The 18,791-nt window shown below is 42.0% G+C and overlaps 1 protein-coding gene across 1 annotated transcript; it reads left to right on the top strand.

The window, feature by feature from the left end:
- The first annotated feature begins 592 nt into the window (after positions 1–592).
- Positions 593–18,211, top strand: SLC25A31 (solute carrier family 25 member 31). The gene is made up of 6 exons (XM_084855997.1): positions 593–913; positions 5,464–5,591; positions 10,201–10,318; positions 11,722–11,876; positions 14,568–14,693; positions 17,805–18,211. Exons 1-6 carry the CDS (start codon positions 697–699, stop codon positions 18,003–18,005), a joined length of 945 nt encoding a protein of 314 aa, XP_084712123.1. The 5' UTR covers positions 593–696; the 3' UTR covers positions 18,006–18,211.
- Positions 18,212–18,791: the final 580 nt, after the last annotated feature.

The following is an 18,791-nucleotide window of genomic DNA, read 5'->3' on the forward strand; positions in this document are numbered from 1 at the left end:
CTCTAGGTACAATCCCACTTCTACACTCACAGAGTTACCGATAAGGACTGAATTGGTCCAGGAGGAAGAGTCAACCATATTCCCCCTACATCTGCACACAAAATGTTAAGGGAAAGCCGGTGTTCCTGCTGCCTTTAATTGATAGTGTTGGAAGGGGGACTCAATACAACAGCCCTCTCATGTGTGCGTGCTTCACAAGATTTTTGTTTTGTTAAAGCTGGAAACTTTTTTAAGTTCCTCACTTTTAAAAGCAGTCCAGTTCTACTCACTTTTGCAGGCCCACATCACATGTTTATTGAAGAACAAAACAAACTACACTGAACAGGAAAATGAGCACCTATTAATTTTTAGTTGGAGCAACTGTGCTCTGAAGAGCCTGTAGGTTTCTTCTGTCCCAGTTTCTGGTTGCTCATTTCTAGGCCTTAGCTAGCTGTTGCTTACTAACCACCGCCTCTAGCCTCCATCTCCGCAGGGCCCAGAATTTTCTTTGGAAAAGGATGCTCAGTGGGAGATGCCTGTGATTGGGCATTGCTCGATCATGTGGCTTGAGAATGCATACATCTGATCTGGCTGGGGGGAGGGGGAACCCATTGGCTCTTTCTGAGCAGTGGCAGTTAGAAGTGTTGCCTGGTGCTAGGTGATGCTGCTTGGAGGTTCTAGCTCCACCAAAACCTCTCTGCCTACCCAATCGACACCATGCAGGCCGCAGAGGGACAGCAGCTTTTTGATCCCGTCTCTTTTGGGAAGGACCTCATGATTGGTGGTGTGGCGGCAGCAGTTTCCAAGACAGCGGTAGCCCCCATTGAGCGTGTTAAGCTGCTGCTGCAGGTCCAGGCCTCATCCAAGCAGATCCGTGCTGACCAGCAGTACAAAGGCATGATAGACTGCTTTGTGCGCATCCCTCAGGAGCAAGGTATGTCATCCCTAAGGAATAGCCCTCCTTCAAGAGCTGCTCTGCTATACAGGAGGCTCCTGGTTTAAATCTCACCTTTGCCATGAATACAGTAGGAGGCCTTAGAGAAATCTGTGTTATGCAGTCTCCCCTCCCCCTGGTTGCAATATGGAAATAACACTGACCTACCTTTTGGGGCTGTTGTAAGGATGACGAGAAATGTATGTGAAGTTCTTTGTGCATTCAGCGCTACATAAACACTTATACATAATCCCAAATACGTGTGTTTCCAAGCGCTACTGCAGTCTCCATACGTTTTCAGTCCTTTCCTTTTTCTTTTCTTTTTTTAAGTACCATCTTTAGTAAGCAGGGTGTTCCCACTTCTATTAGCCCATGTTGTTTCAATTTTCAAACGTGTGTATGTACTCTAGACTTCTCATCTTTCCTATATCCCTTTCCTGTGGTACATTCCCTCCCCTCTCCAGCTCCCAAGTTTACACTGCCCATCTACATGTATAAACTAACCAAAAATTAAGGCATTTTACATTTAAAAAAAATTTGTTTTACATGTTCTTAACATTTCAGCTATCTTACCCATGCAGCAAAGCAGGGATTTTCCCAGGAACCTATCCTCCCTCATTCCAAAGGGCAGTGTGATTACTTAACAGACCCTTTTCTCTCTGCCTTTGTTTCTTCTTTTGGTTCTGAGCTGGTAAGGCTGTCATACTATGCATACTTATTTGATAGTAAGTTTTACTGGAACTCTGTGAGACGTTATTGAATAAACACACATATTGAATAAACAGACATCAGCAGCAATTGATTAAAGTGTATCTGTAGTGACTTGCTTCTCTAGCTAACAGAAATACAAAACCCCCATGCATATAGCCTGATCCTATGCAAGTCTACATAAAAGTAAATCCCATTGAGTTCAGTGGGATGTAGTCTCAAATAAGGGCATAGGATTCTAACCTTAACTTGTTTGTATTACTTTCCAACTCCAGCACTTGACTTCTTTAAATTGTATTTCCCCCCTTCTGGAATAATAGTTGAGGATCCTGTAACTGACTATTTTTCCTATAAATAATCACAATAATAAATGTTTCAGTTCAGTTTTATTGTTTAGAACCCTGGGTCATCACAATATAACATCCTAACTCATCCAAGATTTTAAAACACCAGATCTCTGGTCCATATAATATTTGGGGTGAATGTTCAATTGTATTACATTCAGGATGGGAAGCACCTGCCTACCACCCACAGCATACCAAAATTTAAAGATTCCACTTATAATCTGTTCAGCCTTGAGTTCTGCAGCCTTGATATGGGGTTGCCATGAAGACGAGACAGCAAATAATAGGCCTAGATAACTGTATGTGGGCACATGCTCTATCTCATTTTGGCCTATGTGCCATTTACGTTTTTTGAGCCACCTCTAAAGACTATCACTTCTATCTTTTCATAGTTAATTGTTAATTTGTTGACTTGGCAATAGACTTCCAGATTGGCCAGAAGCCTTGTAAGCCCTACTTGGATGTAAAAGAGAAGAACCATATTGTCTGCGTAAAGAGGGACTTTTCTTCCCCCACTTAACAGAGGGGGTTTTGGGGTCATTTTTCATATACTGAACAATGTCATTGATAAAGAAATTGAAAAGAAAAGGTGCCAGTGTGCATCCTTGTTTCACCCCTCTATCGGCTGGAATCAATCCCGTGACAGAACCTAAAAAAGATTGTAGAATGACAAGTGGCATGTATTGGGGGGGGGGGGGGTATTTCTGTTAGCTAGAGAAGCAAGTCACTACAGATACACTTTGATCAATAGTGGTGTGTAGTTAAAGAAAGAAACAGGCATGCAGCCATGTAAATAAGATCACATATTGTTGGCCCTTAGTTTAAGTTCTTAGTCCTGCAGTAGATGTTTGCAGCTATTGCTGGAAGCACCTGATGGGCCATTTTGGATTAATATCTGGTTGTGAACTGCCATGGTCAAGACTAGTAGCACAAGGTAAATTTTCATGTTTCAGAAAGTTGACAGAAATTAACATTGGGAGCTTCATCAGGAAATATGGACCATCCATTTATTGCTATTTTTTCTTTATTCTTGCAGACACAATGTTTGTTCTTGCTTTACTTTTTCCCTGAATATTGCAATCTCCTTTCCCCATTGACCCCTTTTCCACTGTTCTAAACTCACCCTATAAAATAATAATTCACATATTGCCTCTTTGACCACACCAACCTTTCAAATTGTTCTTTCTTACATTTCCCTTTTAATGAACTCACTCCTACAAAGATCCTTACTGCTTAGTCCCATGCTGTTTTTCAGCTCCTGTTACATTCCTGTAGTGAGAGCTTTGCTTCTCGGGGCTTCAGCATCTCCAGTTGTCCCTTCACCTTTGCCCTGTTCTCCCATGCTTCCCTTTTATATCTGAAATTCCCTTTTGAAATACTCTGGAGTTTAAATCCAGGTCTGTTTGCCTCATACTCCTCATCCCCTTCAAGTATTTCCTCAGAGACTATATTTTACATCAAAGATCCATCACCTCTACTGCCCCTCTGTAATCTTTCTCAAAATAACCCCCTTTTATGATATAGTTTTCACTTAGCAAGGCACTAACACACCACACAGTTTTAGCCTTTATAACACAATTATCAAAATGTTTAACGGAAGTGTGCTTTGTCTAATAAGAGGATTATGATTATTAAAAACTTGCTGCATTTATACTTCCAATATAACTGCAAAACCTAGTCCATTCCACTACTCTTTATTTAAAAGGTCTTAGCACCCCCATCTGGTGGCTAAAATATAAGACCCTAAAAGCAGCTGTACGGTGTCTAGCCAACAGCCCACTGAGGCTAGGTTTTATCTTTGACAGATGTACATGCTTTAGCATGTTTTAACATCACAGTCTGCTAACAGAGCACTCTATTTCCTGCCATTTATTCCCAGTCCCTGGCTCTTTAAAGCATTACTAACACCCAACATACCACAACGGATGACCTGAGCTGCTTGCCTCATAGTTGTTTTCTCACCATCTATGAACTTATGCAGGATTTGTTCAGGTGTTTTTTAACCAATTTTTAAACCAATTTTTTACAGATGTGTAAAACTGTGAGATGTGTTACACAATTATTTATTGCTATATTCTTTTTCTTCGCCATGAGTTCCACCCAGCGACAACTTGCACAACAGGACTTTTCTTTCCTCTTCTCCCCACTGCAACCCCCACATCCCTTCCAGATCTCCTCCAGAGGGTTCTCCAACCCTCCAGAGTAGATTTGTGGGCATGTGAGGGGGAGGGGCTGCAGGAGGAGGGGGAATCCATTCTGATACCAGGGCCTATTTCAACCTAAGGAATTATCTTAGCATTTCCTCCTATGAAAAGCATTCCATTCTTCATGGCGAGCTCTGTTGCTCTCCTTGGCCATTTTTCTAATTTTTTAAAATGAAGTATTCAGAAATACAATTCTCAAAGTGGAGGTGGATGTTTATGTAGGACATTCTGGTATTTTATATTTTCTCTCCCTTTCATAATGATCTGTAACCTAGTTTGCGTCTTTCTGGTGGCCTTAGCGTTACGAAGCTGATAAAATCACAGAGTTGGAGGGGACCATGTGGGCCATCTAGTCCCCTGCTCAACACAGGAAATCTCAAGCTAGAATATGCCCAATAGAAAGATGTCTAGCCTCTGCTTGAAGACCTCCAGTCAGTGAGATCCCACCAGCCCCGTAGAAGCAATGTGGTGCCTGCAGACATCAGTGCTCCCATGGACACTTCCCCAGAGACTTTTTTTAAAACTTCAGGTGGCTGGGACCACTTCAAAGTGAAGCATTGGCCTCCAGCAACCTGCCATCTGTATTTTCCTGAATTCCTCTGTTCCCCATGTGGACCCAGAGACGTTCTTACAAAGTAAAGATGGTAGGTGGCTGGAGGCCCATGATCTGCTTTGAGGCACTTGCGGCTACCAGGAAGTAAAAAGGCAGGAAGGAAGGGATGGTGGACCTCAGTGCTGTTGCCTGATAATGTGGGGTGGGGGTGGGGTGAGACTTGAGGAGAACTGGGGAACTGGGCGAGAGCTGCGGGTGACCCAATAGAGTAGGAGGAGGAAGAGGGGAGATGGGATATAGGGTAGGGAGGGTGACTCTAGGAAGAAGCGAGCGGACCGGGGCTGAGGAGGATGGTGGAGAGCAATGGGAAGATTTAGGAAGGCCTGTAAGTTGACCCAATAGAAGGGGGTGGGGAACAGGGAAGGGGTCTACATGTGGGGTTGGGGAGAGAGTGAGTAAGACTGTTTGCCGGTGTGATCCTGAAAGAAAAACAAACATAAGTGACTCTGGTGACTGGATCTTGTGTGCTGGGAATGTGGGGTGAGACAGAGAGAGTTTGTGGGGTGATCCTGAATTAAGACAGTGAATAAAGTTTTCAAAGGAGTTAGTTGGTTTTTCCCACTTCTATCATGTATTCAAACTGAAATAATTTGAGCCATTTGAAATAATAAAAATGTAGTCATGGAATATAAACCTCTGAAGAGAATACAAACTGTTCATTTCTAAATCTTCTGTCTCTAGGATTTCTCAGCTTCTGGCGTGGCAATCTTGCCAATGTCATCCGGTATTTCCCAACTCAGGCCCTAAACTTTGCTTTCAAAGACAAATACAAACAAATATTCATGTCTGGAGTGGATAAAGAAAAGCAGGTAAATGTGACCTAACCTTTGGTTTACGGGGGGCAGGGGGGAATACACATACGTCCCAAATCCTTTTGCTTGGTCCAATCGTGCAGAAGTGGCTACTGGTACAAGTTTCAATAGGCAGTGTATAAAAGAGACAATGATCTGGTTCACACATCACAGTCAATTCCTGGGTTGTTTAAGGAACTGGAGGTATCGAGTGGGTGCTCGCCACTTCTGCCTTTAATTAACAACTCAGGAATGCCTCATTCCTGAGTTGTTTCATGACATGCCAACCCAGAAATTCTAGGCTATTTAACCCCCAAACAAACCTGAGTTTCCAGTTTTGCACGTCACAAAACAAGCCAGCAATAGGGCATACCTGGTTGTTAATTGAAAGTGGGAGCTGGCAGCAACCAGCATGCTCATTCACTCGGGCATGCTCGCAAACAACACATGGTTAGCAAACCGTGGGTTGTTTGATCGTGCAAACCAGGTCATTGGCTGGGAACCTGAGTTTGCTCTCCCTGGCAGGACGTTGCCACCAGCAATAGGGAGAGGTGACTTTCACTGATTCCCACTGCAGCCCCTTGTGCCCTGTAAAATTTTGCTCACGGGGCTGGGCAACCCTCTGGAATGGCGGAGGGGATGCTGCAGGGCATGGGGAAATTGATGAAAATGGCTTCCTGCCCCTTCCACCAGCAGTGTCCTCCACTGGATCATGGTCAAGGAGCCCTTCCATTTGTAGAAGGCTAGTTAGGATTCAAATCATTGGTTCTTGCATGAGGATACAGAACTAGTGAAGGAGTAATTCAGTAGTTGCTTCAGGGTGCGATCCTATGCATGTTTAGGCAGAAAAAAAAGGCTTACAGCTCCAAGCAATCTGCAGCCAGCTTGGCTGACTGGGAAATACTGGGAGTTGTAGGACTTTTTTCTGTCTAAACATGCATACAGTTATGCCCTTAATGACATTAATAACATTAATATCATTATGCAGAGTGATGCCTCTGCTTAAAGCCCAATATCATGCTGCTTATAAAGACAGATATTTTTCTTCTGATTTAGGCTATTTTTTAACTTACCCTAGTCTGGTGTATTAAGGCAAAACAACAACAAAAATCCTCTTAACCATTAGAGCCCTTCAACTTCAGCATCTTTGACTGACTCATGGAGCTTGTCAAACCTATTTGACAGACAAGTCACATGGGATGCACAGATGTGGAGAAGCAATTTGAAACCATTGTCTGTTAATTGCACTTATGATACTGACTGCTGCTTTCTCAATTAAACCTTCTCAATCTGTATATGTATAAATGAACATATTTTCAAAAGACCCCATAAGAGTCTACAGCTGTCTCCTCCAATGGGAAATATCTTGAAAAAGGCTATTTTTAAGGGCAAGTTTACTATTGTTCATCACTTGGGGACTGCAACATGATGTGATAATTTGTACATCTGAAAAAGCCACCACAGATATTTCAAACAATTCTTTTTCAATTCTGGAAGTGAACACGTTCAGCTGTGAGTAATCAGTCAACAAGGGCCTTATCTTTGCTGCTTAAATTTATCTAAACCAGCCTTCCCCAACCTGGTGGCCTCTAGCTGAGTTGGACTACAACTCCCATCCTTCCCACTCAGTTGATAAGCTGGGTGCCGGGTTGGGGAAGGCTGCTCTAAACAATCATCTTCAGAAATGTCATTGCTCATGACTGCATGATCAAAGTAATACGTAATCGGCCATTATCCATTGCACAAGGGTCTTTCCAGGCACTGTTGCATTGTGGAAATCAGTGCTAACTGTGTACTTCTGGTTCATGCAGTTCTTTCTCCATGTGATCACTGAGTCTTTCTTTTGAAGAAAAATGAATGTATAAATCTATCCCAAGTGATGAAACATCTATTGATATATATGCACGTGTGAATCAGCCCTGACTTTCCGCTACTTGGGAACACATCTGTGCATCCCATGTGACTTGTCTGTCAAATAGGTTTGACAAGCTCCATGAGTCAGTCAAAGATGCTGAAGCTGAAGGGCTCTAATGGTCATATCAGCAATACATAAGGCATAATATTTTATATCTAATGTACCATGGCCATACATTTGAAACATTTTTATTGATTGTGTGTGTGTGTATATATGTGTGTGTGTGTGTACATATTGTCTTGGAATTTTAAAGCCCCTTTTCCCCAACATGCAGGTTCATTTTCTTTCCTTCTAATGCCTTTTGCATTGCCAGAGACTTATTTTCTAAAGCATCTAGTGCTGTTTCATGTTTAATACAGCTTGGGACCAGGCAACGTGGAAGACTACCTTCTCCCATATGAGCCTGCCCAATTCCTAAGATTTTCTGGAGAGGCCCTTCTTTCAAGACTGCCACCTTCAGAGGCACATTTGGTGGTGACTCGAGAGAGCCTTTTCAGTGGTCACTCCCAGGCTATGAAACTTCCTCCTTAAGGAAGGCTAGTTTTCCTCCCTCTTTTTATGTCCTTCCACCAGCAGACAAAAACCACTTCATTTAAGAAGGCCTTTAACCTGTATGTAGGTCTGGTGGTATGGGTGCTGTTTTTAATAACAATTTTTCTGTAACTGTTATTTTTTTATTGGGTCTCGGGTAGCCGGCTCAGGTCGACTCAGCCTTCCATCCTTCCGAGGTCGGTAAAATGAGTACCCAGCATGCTGGGGGAAAGGTAGTCACGACTGGGGAAGGCAATGGCAAACCACCCCGCTATAGTCTGCCATGAAAATGCCAGCGTAAGCGGCGTCCCTCTAGGGGTCAAGTAATGACCCGGTGCTTGCACAGGAGGAACCTTTCCTATGTTTTTATTGCATTTTAATGTATTGTTTTAATCAGTATTAATTGGTTCTGTAAGCCGCCTTGAGTGCCATTTTTGATAGAAAGGTGGGGTATAAATAAAATAAATTAATACTCTCCTTGATTAGCATTTGCAATGCCCTCCATTTGCATTTAATACCTTGCATTACATGCTGATTCTGTCAATTTTAAATAAATTAATATATAGGCCAGTTCAATTTTAAAGCTCTTACTCTAGAAAATGTGAAATCTCTCTTGAAATTCTGTGTGGTATAAATGATGGAGAAAGTAAAAGATTTTTTTAGTGTTTTATGTTATAGAACTATATTTAGAACTAATGTTCTATGTATAGTTTTCAAATAAAGTAAGTATTCAAAGGCTGTCTTTTAACAATGCATGTTTTTAATTCCATCCAGCTAAACATTAGTTTTGTATAATAAGCGCCATTGAAATCAGTGGAACATGTCCGTTGCAACTTATCTCAAATCTCATTTCTTTCAGAAGGACTTAGTCATTATTAACTTTAGCTAGACTGAAGCTCAGGGTTTTTTTATATATTATTTGTTGCACACTGCTTTGTGAAAAGTAACAGCTGCTTAGTTTAACATTTTATTTGAGCTGAAAAGGAACATAAATTTGAATATTAAGTTGTAAATGCCAATACCAAAAGATGGCATTTCCAAGAAATGAAAAGACAAAAAATCTAAAACTCAAGCTTAACCGTGTTAGTGTTATGTGATTGGGGCCAGTCTCAATTATCTCCAGGGGTCCCTTACAACTCAGTGCCTCTGAGTACAAAGAGATTGACGATTTCCCCCAACTCTGTAACTCTTGAACTGGTAACATTTGTTCTATTAGGCCAAGGGGAGGGGCCAAGTGATGCCTGAGGGAACAGGAGAAAGAATCTAAGACAAAAGGTGAGACCTGCTTTTGTCTGGGGAGAAGAAGATCCCTAGGCAGTTGAGGGGAAGCAGGGATGGATTGACATGGTGATGTTGTGGGCCCTCATCTTGAGCACAGTGTAAGTAAACCTTTTATAAAAGAAATGCCACAAGTCTCCAGTGCCCTCTTTCTAGGAAACTGAAATCTGATTAAGTGCTGAAGCCCCTGCAAGTTCTCCCCTCTCAGGAGTGGGGTGCAGGAGTGTAACATTATTCACATTTCAGCACTGAATTTGGATTGGGTATGGGGTTTTGTGAAAGACCCTCATGTAGCAGTCTTGTAAGCCTAAAACAGCCTTCCCAAGCTGATGCCCTCCAGATGTTATGGACTACAACCCCCAGGATTCCTGACCATTGTCCATGCTGGCCAGGACTTATGTGAGCTGAAGTCCAAAATACTTGGAGGGCACCAAAAGGAAAGGTTCCTCCTGTGCAAGCACCGAGTCATTACTGACTCCTAGAGGGACGTCGCTTGCGCTGGCGTTTTCATGGCAGACTGTAGCGGGGTGGTTTGCCATTGCCTTCCCCAGGCTGGAGAATATTGGCCTAAAACTTGTTTTTCCCAGGACCCTAAAATTTGTTTTGTATGCTCTTTAAAAAAAAAAAATCAACCCATATCAGGGAGGGCATGTGGTGGGATTGTGTAAGAAGAGAGTCAAGTTTTGAATCTCCAAATCTGAGTGTTGCAAAAGCAAAGTTTCGTAGGACATTAGCCATTTGCTTATATTTACATTTGATCATTTGGAATGTAGAAATTTAAGCCAGTTTCAAACTTGTGTCATTTTAGCCCTTCATTCTATTACTTCAGGTATTTATCAGGAAAAAAATGGGAGGGTGACATTGAACTCTGCTTTTGAACTTAGCACAGTTTTACCATTTCAGTTCGGGAGGTGGTTTGTTGCAAATCTGGCTTCTGGTGGAGCAGCTGGGGCAACTTCGTTGTGTGTGGTATATCCATTAGACTTTGCAAGGACTCGATTAGGTGCTGATATTGGAAAAGGTAAGCATCATCATCGTATTTTAAGGTGTGCAGTTTGTTTTTGTTGTTTTCAGGTGCTGATACATAAGGAAAAGGCAAATTGTATATTGTATTCTTTGGAAAGGGGGAGAGGGTGTTCATAACGTAAGTATAATCCTGCTGAATCAGACCGAAGATCCATCTATTCAGCATTCTCTTTCCCACAGTGGCCAACCAGATGCCTCTCTGAAGTCCACAAGCATGGTCTTTTGTAGCTCCTCAACATCTGGAAATCCGTAGCATGCTGCTCTGAATCTGAAGGTTCTGCAAAGCCACCCCCCTCTAATGGTATACTTGTGTGGCTGAGTGCCAATCAGTTTGGAAATGAATCCGTCTCCCCCCCATCCCTGCCAGAAAAGGCAACTGAGTGACCTCCCAAGTTATTCTGAAATATAGACCTTTGTAAATTAAGTTTTTAAAAAATTAACACCAGAAATGGCTTGACAAGCACCTATGAACTTCCAAACGTTTGTCAGGTGCTTTAGCAAGGCTATATAATCTGTTTAGATTTCTCTTAGGGTTGCAATCCTATGCCCACTTAACCTGGGAGTAAGCCCAGTTGAACTTGATGGGACTTGCTTCTGAATAGGCATGTATAGGATAGCACTGTTTGTATAGTTATATGAAGTATTTATTAATTTTTCGTATAGAGTTTTGCTGTGTAAAACAAATAAATGTGGTTGTTGTTTGTGATTCAGTTGTTTGTGAAGGGCCATTTTTCTTTAGGCATGTTTTATGTTCTTAGTCACAGGGTTTTGTGTTACTGATTTGATTACATTTTGTTACTAGATTTGTTTTTATTTGTGTTTCTATTTTGTGGACGCTATATATAATTTGAGTTAATGAATATTTTTGTATTAAGTATTTTGAAATATGGTTTGTTATCTCTTTTGGTGCCCCTGACAAAGGTGAATACCAAAATGCACTGGACCTTTTTTATTTCTTATTCCCTATATCTTAGCATCATTATTTGGAAGCTTTGCCTTTTCTTTTTTTTTTTTTCTTTTTGTTTCTGGGTGAGAATAAAAAAAAGACACACATTAGTTTGAAAGTCCCATAATAAATTTGTTAGGAATTTCTGTATAGTGGAGATTTGAATTAAACCAGTATGTTAGATTATTTTTCTAATTTAGTAAGCATGTAAAGTGAAGTTGCTTTAAATTTCACATTTCCAGTCTCTGAGTAGTGATGCAGATGTGCAAAGAAGACTCACTTTTTACATATCTTTACCAAGCAACAACATTTGTTTGTTCATGACAGGGAGGCGCAAAAGCTAAAATTGCCCCCTAGCTTAGCTTTTTTGTGTTATCTCTCAATGTGCCATAAATACCAGTGCTCTCCAATTACCCTGAATAACCTTTATTCCCCACCCCCTTTTTATTTAGGTACTGCAGAACGACAATTCACAGGCCTTGCTGACTGTATTGCTAAAATTGCAAAAAAAGATGGAGTTACTGGCCTATACCAAGGATTTGGTGTTTCGGTACAGGGGATTATTGTATATCGGGCATCCTATTTTGGATGTTATGACACCATAAAAGTAAGTTTACTGGTCAAAGTCACTTTCCAATCAAAGGTGGATGAATGTATATATCGCTCTTATTATGCATGTACTTTACAGTTTTTAACGCATTCATTTTCAGAACATCCCTGTCATCTATGGCATTATTAATCCTGTTTCAAAACTGAAAACTGAGACCTAGTAGTGAAGTGTTACATGATGTGCTCTAGTTAGACTTGTGTACCAACTTACACACGTTCTAGCGAGACTCACACACCCGCTTATAAGGAACCTTTAGACATTGGCAATAGAGTGTCTATGGCTAAGAAGGCAACTCCCACCCAAAGAGATTCACACTCAAGACACTGTTGGAGAGGACAATGCCACAATGGCACATTTATCAGGGTTTACAAAGATTCAAATGCACAAGCTAGTTTGGGGAATTAGCTGAGCAAATGGATTTAACACTTAATTGGGGATGCTCCAGCCTTTACCAAGTTAGGAGTCTTCCTGAAGCCTACACACAAAGGCGGGGGGGGGGGGGAGCAATTTCTACAAAGAACCTCTAAAAGCAATATGCCTTTCCTTGGGCTGAAGCCCTTTCCTGCAGACAGGAACTAGTGCGCATTGCAATTCTTGGTCTCAGGTGAAGAGGAAGGAAAGCAGAGGGCCTTGACTGGGGAGGCAAAGCACCCACTGTTGGCACCTTGCTCTGGCAAGCAAGGAGCTTAGGGATTTCAGTGATTTCAGCATGGAGCCTTTCCTCTGGGAGGAGAGACTCTGAGTGATTTCAGCAGCAGTGTGGCACCTTGCCCCTGCAGCGGTGAGGCACCTAGTGATTTCAGCAGCACGGATCCTCACCTCTGGGAAGAGGGGGGCTGGGGACTGCCCCAGCCTGAGGCATCTTATACAGTTCAGAGAAAGGCAGTGACATCACAACTCAAATGAGCCAGACACTGCTTATAGGCAATGGTAATGGTGCTACTTGCAATGGGAGAAAGACTGAGTTGGCCTCCCATCTTGTATAACAAAAGAGGGTGCTTGGGGATGTACTTGCCAAAAACAAAAGTCCTACTTACTATCTCTTATTCTTTTAACAAAAGGTGACTTTACATGTCAATGACTGTTTTAAAGATAGGTGTCAAGGCTGGAGTTCAACAATAGGAGCATATTGCAGGTGGTTGACTAGGTAACTTACCAGATATCACTCTTGCTATCCAGCACATTCATGTTTGCTGAATTTTGACCCCCCACCTTTGCCTTTGCATTTTAAGAAATCCATTAGAAACTGAATTGCTTGATCTAGTCTTGCATGTTGCTCTCAAACCCATTCCTGTGCCTTTCTCCCACCTTTGCTGAGGCTGGAGATGAAGCTGTCTGGCTTTTTGTCTGTCTCAAAATGGAGTCAGTACTGTTCACTCAAAAGAGAGCTACTTTGTAACAGAAGACTCGCCCAGAGTTACCCAGTGGTTGATGACAATACTTGTTAGCTAGTTGTTTCTATAGATTAATTGCGCCCCAAGCCAGTAATTTATTACTGGGGCTAAACCTCTGGTGTGATATGAAGCTCCCACACTCACAGCTGCCCTGTTGATCAACAGCCGCCCTGTTGATTTCAGGTGAGGAAGCAAACTCACATGTGTATTGTTTGGCATGTGGACGTTTATTGCCACCATTGAATAAAATGAGGCAGTCCTTGCGGTCAAGATCTCAGTGTGTTAATTGAAGATGGGGATGCTAGTGTGTGTAGACAGAACACTTTATACTCATTCATGAATGTAAACAACTCAAAGAGGAATCTCATACAAGTTAACTCGAAAGTAAATCTCTTTCGATGGCGCTTAGTCTTTAGTAACTGTGTTCAGGGCTGCAACCTTAGTCAAAGCTACTTGGTGAGTTCATGGCTGAGCAGGTGTTCCAAGACCTAGTCCAGAATTTTATTCAATAGACCAAGGTAGGCCATCTTCTGCAGACTTTGGGACGACTATGTTTTTGGGACAGGAGATCAGAACAATCCAACCCCATCAGAGATGGCCAAGCTCTACAAATTTGGCATTACCTAAAAGTAACCGCTGTATGTATGATGTATATTGATGCTGCAAACTTTATAAAATGATGCCACAAAAGATCAAAGCATGGAACAAACAAACTTTACTGAACACAGTTTAACAAATATAATCAAAATGGTTGCTGCCCTAGGCTTCAGTTCTTTGCTAGTGTTTTCAAGAAATTCTTCTCGCTGTGCATCCACTCACAGGACACCTTCCTACTGTCGTTGCACATGTGATCAGATGGTGTAAGTTCATTGAAAGTGGGGACTGAGCAAGGGATTTACTTCCTGCAAGAGCCTTTCAAAAATACAGTGGCAATGAAATACACATGTAGGTATTGTTTTTACTCCTTAAAAGCAAACCTGAGCAATGTTAGATCACTGAGGCTGGATAAAGTTGCTTTGAAGTCCTGATCTTGTCAGTAGGCCAGTAGTTGACCACCCCGGCACTAGATTACATTGGTTCTCATTGTTTCTTATTAGAGCTTATTTTTGTTTGGTTTGTCTGGCACCAATAATGCATTAAATAAAAGGGGGGAAATATTTTAAATTACACTGAGAATGTGAAATAATGCAGTTTTCAAAATGCTAGAGCAATATGTTGATTTCACCCCATCCATTTTTATTTTTCAATTCCCAAGGCAACCCAATGACTTCTGCTTTCTATTTTCCCTTCTTAGGGATTGTTGCCAAATCCCAAAGACACACCATTCGTTGTAGCTTTTGCAATTGCTCAAGCTGTGACTGTATTTTCTGGGATACTGTCATACCCCTTTGACACTGTCAGAAGACGCATGATGATGCAGGTAAACAACATATTTAGCAAGCATTGCCTTGTATGATTGTCTGGGCTAATACATGACTGCTTATTGACCTGGTTCGGGTGCCACAACAGCCCACCGTGGGTTAAAACAGACTGTGGGTTATACAACTGTTGTTTAACACTCAAATAACCCCTGCTGCCTGGGTTTGGACAACATGACAAGCCATGGCAACCCTCAGCAGGGGCGTACTTATTCATAATGGCAGCCACCACACACCGCAGCTCCTCACAGGTAAATGAACCCACAGTGGGCTGTTGTGTCATGCACACTGGCCCATTGTGTCTTGATGCTGCTTGTTCCATCATAGCTCTCTCCTTGTATATCTCCTCCAAATCAGATAGACCACATTATTGCTATAGCATATATAGGACTTTACCAGAAAACATGAGGTTAGAAATACAGGAAACTCCTTATACTGAGTCAGACCATTGGTCCATCTAGCTCAGTATTTTCTCTTCTGACTGGAATCAGCTCTGCAGGATTTCAGACAGGTATCTGCAGGTTAGCGAGGGATGCTAAAAACAACAAAAAGGCTTTCTTCAGCTACGTGCATAGTAAAAGGCAGAGGAAAGAAACAGTGGTTCAGCTATTACATAAGGATGGCAAAACGATAACAGATGACAAAGAAAAGGCAGAGGAAAGAAACGGTGGTTCAGCTATTACATAAGGATGGCAAAACGATAAGAGATGCCAAAGAAAAGGCAGAGGTGCTCAAATCCTACTTTGGCTCAGCCTTCTCCCGAAAGAGGGTCTATGACCCCCCTGGCAAAGGCGAAGTGCAGGCTGAAGGGGCAGGATTGCAGCTTGAGATCGATAGGCATATGGTCAAGGAACACCTAATTACTTTGAATGAGTTCAAATCTCTGGGGCCAGATGAACTGCATCCTAGAGTAATAAAGGAACTGGCAGAAGAACTCTCAGAACCGCTGTCTATTCTCTTTGAGAAATCATGGAGGATGGGTGAAGCGCCAGATGACTGGAGGAGGGCTAACGTTGTCCCTATCTTCAAAAAGGGTAAAAAGGAGGAACCTGGGAACTACAGACCAGTCAGTCTGACATCAATCCCTGGGAAAATTCTGGAGCAGATGATCAAGCAATCCATCTGTAAGCACCTGGAAAACAATGCAGTGATTACTCGAAGCCAACATAGATTTGTCAAGAACAAGTCCTGCCAGACGAATCTGATCTCATTTTTTGATCAAGTAACCTCCCTTGTAGACCGTGGGAATGCTGTAGACATCATATACCTCGACTTCAGCAAAGTTTTCGACAAAGTGCCCCATGATACCCTGATGAGCAAACTAGCTCAAAATGGGCTAGATGAAACAACGATCTGGTGGATCCACAGTTGGCTAAAGAATCGGACTCCAAGAATGCTTATCAATGGGACCTTCTCAAACTGGGGAGAGGTAACGAGTGGGATACCGCAGGGCTCAGTCCTGGGCCCAGTGCTCTTCAACATTTTTATTAATGACTTGGAGGAGGAGGTGCAGGGAATGCTGATCAGATTTGCAGATGACACAAAATTGGGCGGGATAGCTAATACTTTGGAAGAAAGAAACAAAATTCAAAGTGATCTGGATAGACTGGAGCGCTGGGCATAAAACAACAGAATGACATTTAATAGGGATAAATGCCAAGTTCTGCACCTAGGAAAAAGAAACCAAATGCACAGTTACAAGATGGGGGATACGTGGCTCAACAACACTACAAGCGAGAAGGATCTTGGAATTGTGGTCGATCACAAGCTGAGTATGAGCCAACAATGTGATGTGGCTGCAAAAAAGGCAAATGCTCTTTTGGGCTGCATTAATAGAAGCATAGCTTCCAAATCCTGGGAAGTACTAGTTCCCCTCTACTCAGCACTGGTTAGGCCTCATCTGGAGTACTGTGTCCAGTTCTGGGCACCACACTTTAAGAAGGATGCAGACAAACTGGAGAGGGTTCAGAGGAGGGCAACAAAGATGATCAGGGGACTGGAAACAAAGCCCTATGAAGAGAGACTGAAAGAACTGGGCATGTTTAGCCTTGAGAAGAGAAGACTGAGGGGAGATATGATAGCACTCTTCAAGTACTTGAAAGGTTGTCACAGAGAGGAAGGCCAGGATCTCTTCTTGATCATCCCAGGGTGCAGGACACGGAATAATGGGCTCAAGTTACAGGAAGCCAGATTCCAGCTGAACATCAGGAAAAACTTCCTGACTGTAAGAGCAATACGACAATGGAACCAATTACCTGGGGGGGCGGGCTCTCCCACACTGGAGGCCTTCAATACGAGGCTGGACAGCCATCTGTCAGGGATGCTCTGACTTGGATTACTGCATTGAGCAGGGGGATGGACTCGATGGCCTTGTAGGCCCCTTCCAACCCTACTATTCTATGATTCTATGATCTTTTACCTGGAGATGCCTGGGATTGAACCTGGAACCTTCTGCATGCCAAGCAGGTACTCTACCACTGACATTGCTAAAACTGGAATTACTGATTTTAAAAAACCTTGCATTCTCTCATAGCTATGCCATTGTTTTTGTGGGTTACTATGTCTTCTACCACCTGTTTTAATATGAAAGCAGAACAGCCATAACTACTAACATGTATGTTTTTATTGAATTAGTTATCTTCCTCCCTTCTGGATATATTTGTTTTCATGTTAGAGATTTTTGAAATTATTTTGAAATCTAAACCATTTTTCCAGATTAGTATTCACTGATGGGAGATTAGGGGGTGGGGGGGGCCAGTGTGGAGTTTAGTTAAAATTCACAGAAGAACAGTGTTCCAAAAACTTGCTGCAGACAATATCAAGAATCAGCATGCATCAAAACGCCCTGAGGAAAGAAGTGACCTCGTTTAACTAAAACATCACATCAAGATCTTTGACTTGCTAAATTTAGCTGCAGAGAGCTACATCAGGGAAGCATTTACTTATTAAGGTCCTCATACTGAACCAGACACAAAACAAGAGAGAGAGAGAGAGAGAGAGAGATTCCAAGATACATTATAAAAATGCCTAATACTACAGAATAAATGCTTGCCACAGATCAAGTGTGTACATTTTCCATTAATCCCACTGTGTCTACATTTCTTTGAATGCAGAGTGGAGAGGCTGAACGTCAGTACAAAGGAACTATTGACTGCTTTATCAAGATATACGGCCAAGAAGGAATAAATGCCTTTTTTCGGGGAGCCTTCTCAAATGTTCTTCGTGGGACAGGAGGTGCTTTGGTGCTGGTCCTATATGACAAAATAAAGGAGTTTCTTAATATCGACCCTTCTTTAGGCCGATCATCTGACTAAACCACTTATGAGAATCTAGTTTACCTGCATCACAGAGATAGAAGCCTTACCGTTTTGAAAATAGGTTTATTCATTATTATACAAGTGCTGTAATAACAGTCAGCAGTTCTGCATGGATCTGCTAATTCTGTATGTACTCTGATTATTTTAAAACAGCTAAAGCATGATTTGTTTCCTTTCATAAAAAGTTATTTGTTTGTTTTATTACTTGTTCATTGTTTTCAAATACCTGTTTTTTGTTTTCAAGTCTATCCCTTATGTCATTCATTTTCATTACCAAGTCAAAAACCAAGATAGTTGCCATTTCATTCCACAGATGGGTGACTGAGGTAGAGACAATTAATTATATGTCCAAAGCCCCCGTCTGCCATAGTGAGTTTATGAAGGAGTTGGGATTTGAATCCAGATTTCCCAGAGCCAAGCCCAACACAATAAGAAATATGGACCTTTCCAGACAAGACAATATCATGCACACACAAAATCTTCCCCTTTTAGCCCTAGCCCCATTCAAGCTGGTAGTGCAATATCTTGTTCCCACGGGCGGCTGGGGGGAGCTTTCTGCAACACGGTAATAACTGGATTGCCTGCTCTGAGATTTTGTTTTGTTTAAACTCTTCTACTGTTACAGAAGAGAACGACAAAGAAAAAAGCCAAAACTCAGAGAGTTCTGTTCTAGAAACCACTTACTCAGGTGGTAGTGTAAGTGGATTGTCTTTCCAAGGCAACTTTATAAGAAAAATTCTACTTAATATGACCCACAGCCACCAGGGTAGCACAACTAACATT

Source organism: Heloderma suspectum, chromosome 5 (genome assembly GCF_057233095.1).
Source record: "Heloderma suspectum isolate Gila_16-S chromosome 5, 16-S_ref, whole genome shotgun sequence".
NCBI lineage: Eukaryota > Metazoa > Chordata > Lepidosauria > Squamata > Helodermatidae > Heloderma > Heloderma suspectum.

Bases quoted from the DNA above. Each gene is read 5' to 3' on its own strand.
- SLC25A31 (XM_084855997.1), top strand. From the start codon at position 697: ATGCAGGCCGCAGAGGGACAGCAGCTTTTTGATCCCGTCTCTTTTGGG. The intron at 10,319-11,721 runs GTAAGCATCATC...CTTTTTATTTAG, and splicing joins AGGTGCTGATATTGGAAAAG to GTACTGCAGAACGACAATTC. The intron at 11,877-14,567 runs GTAAGTTTACTG...TTCCCTTCTTAG, and splicing joins GATGTTATGACACCATAAAA to GGATTGTTGCCAAATCCCAA.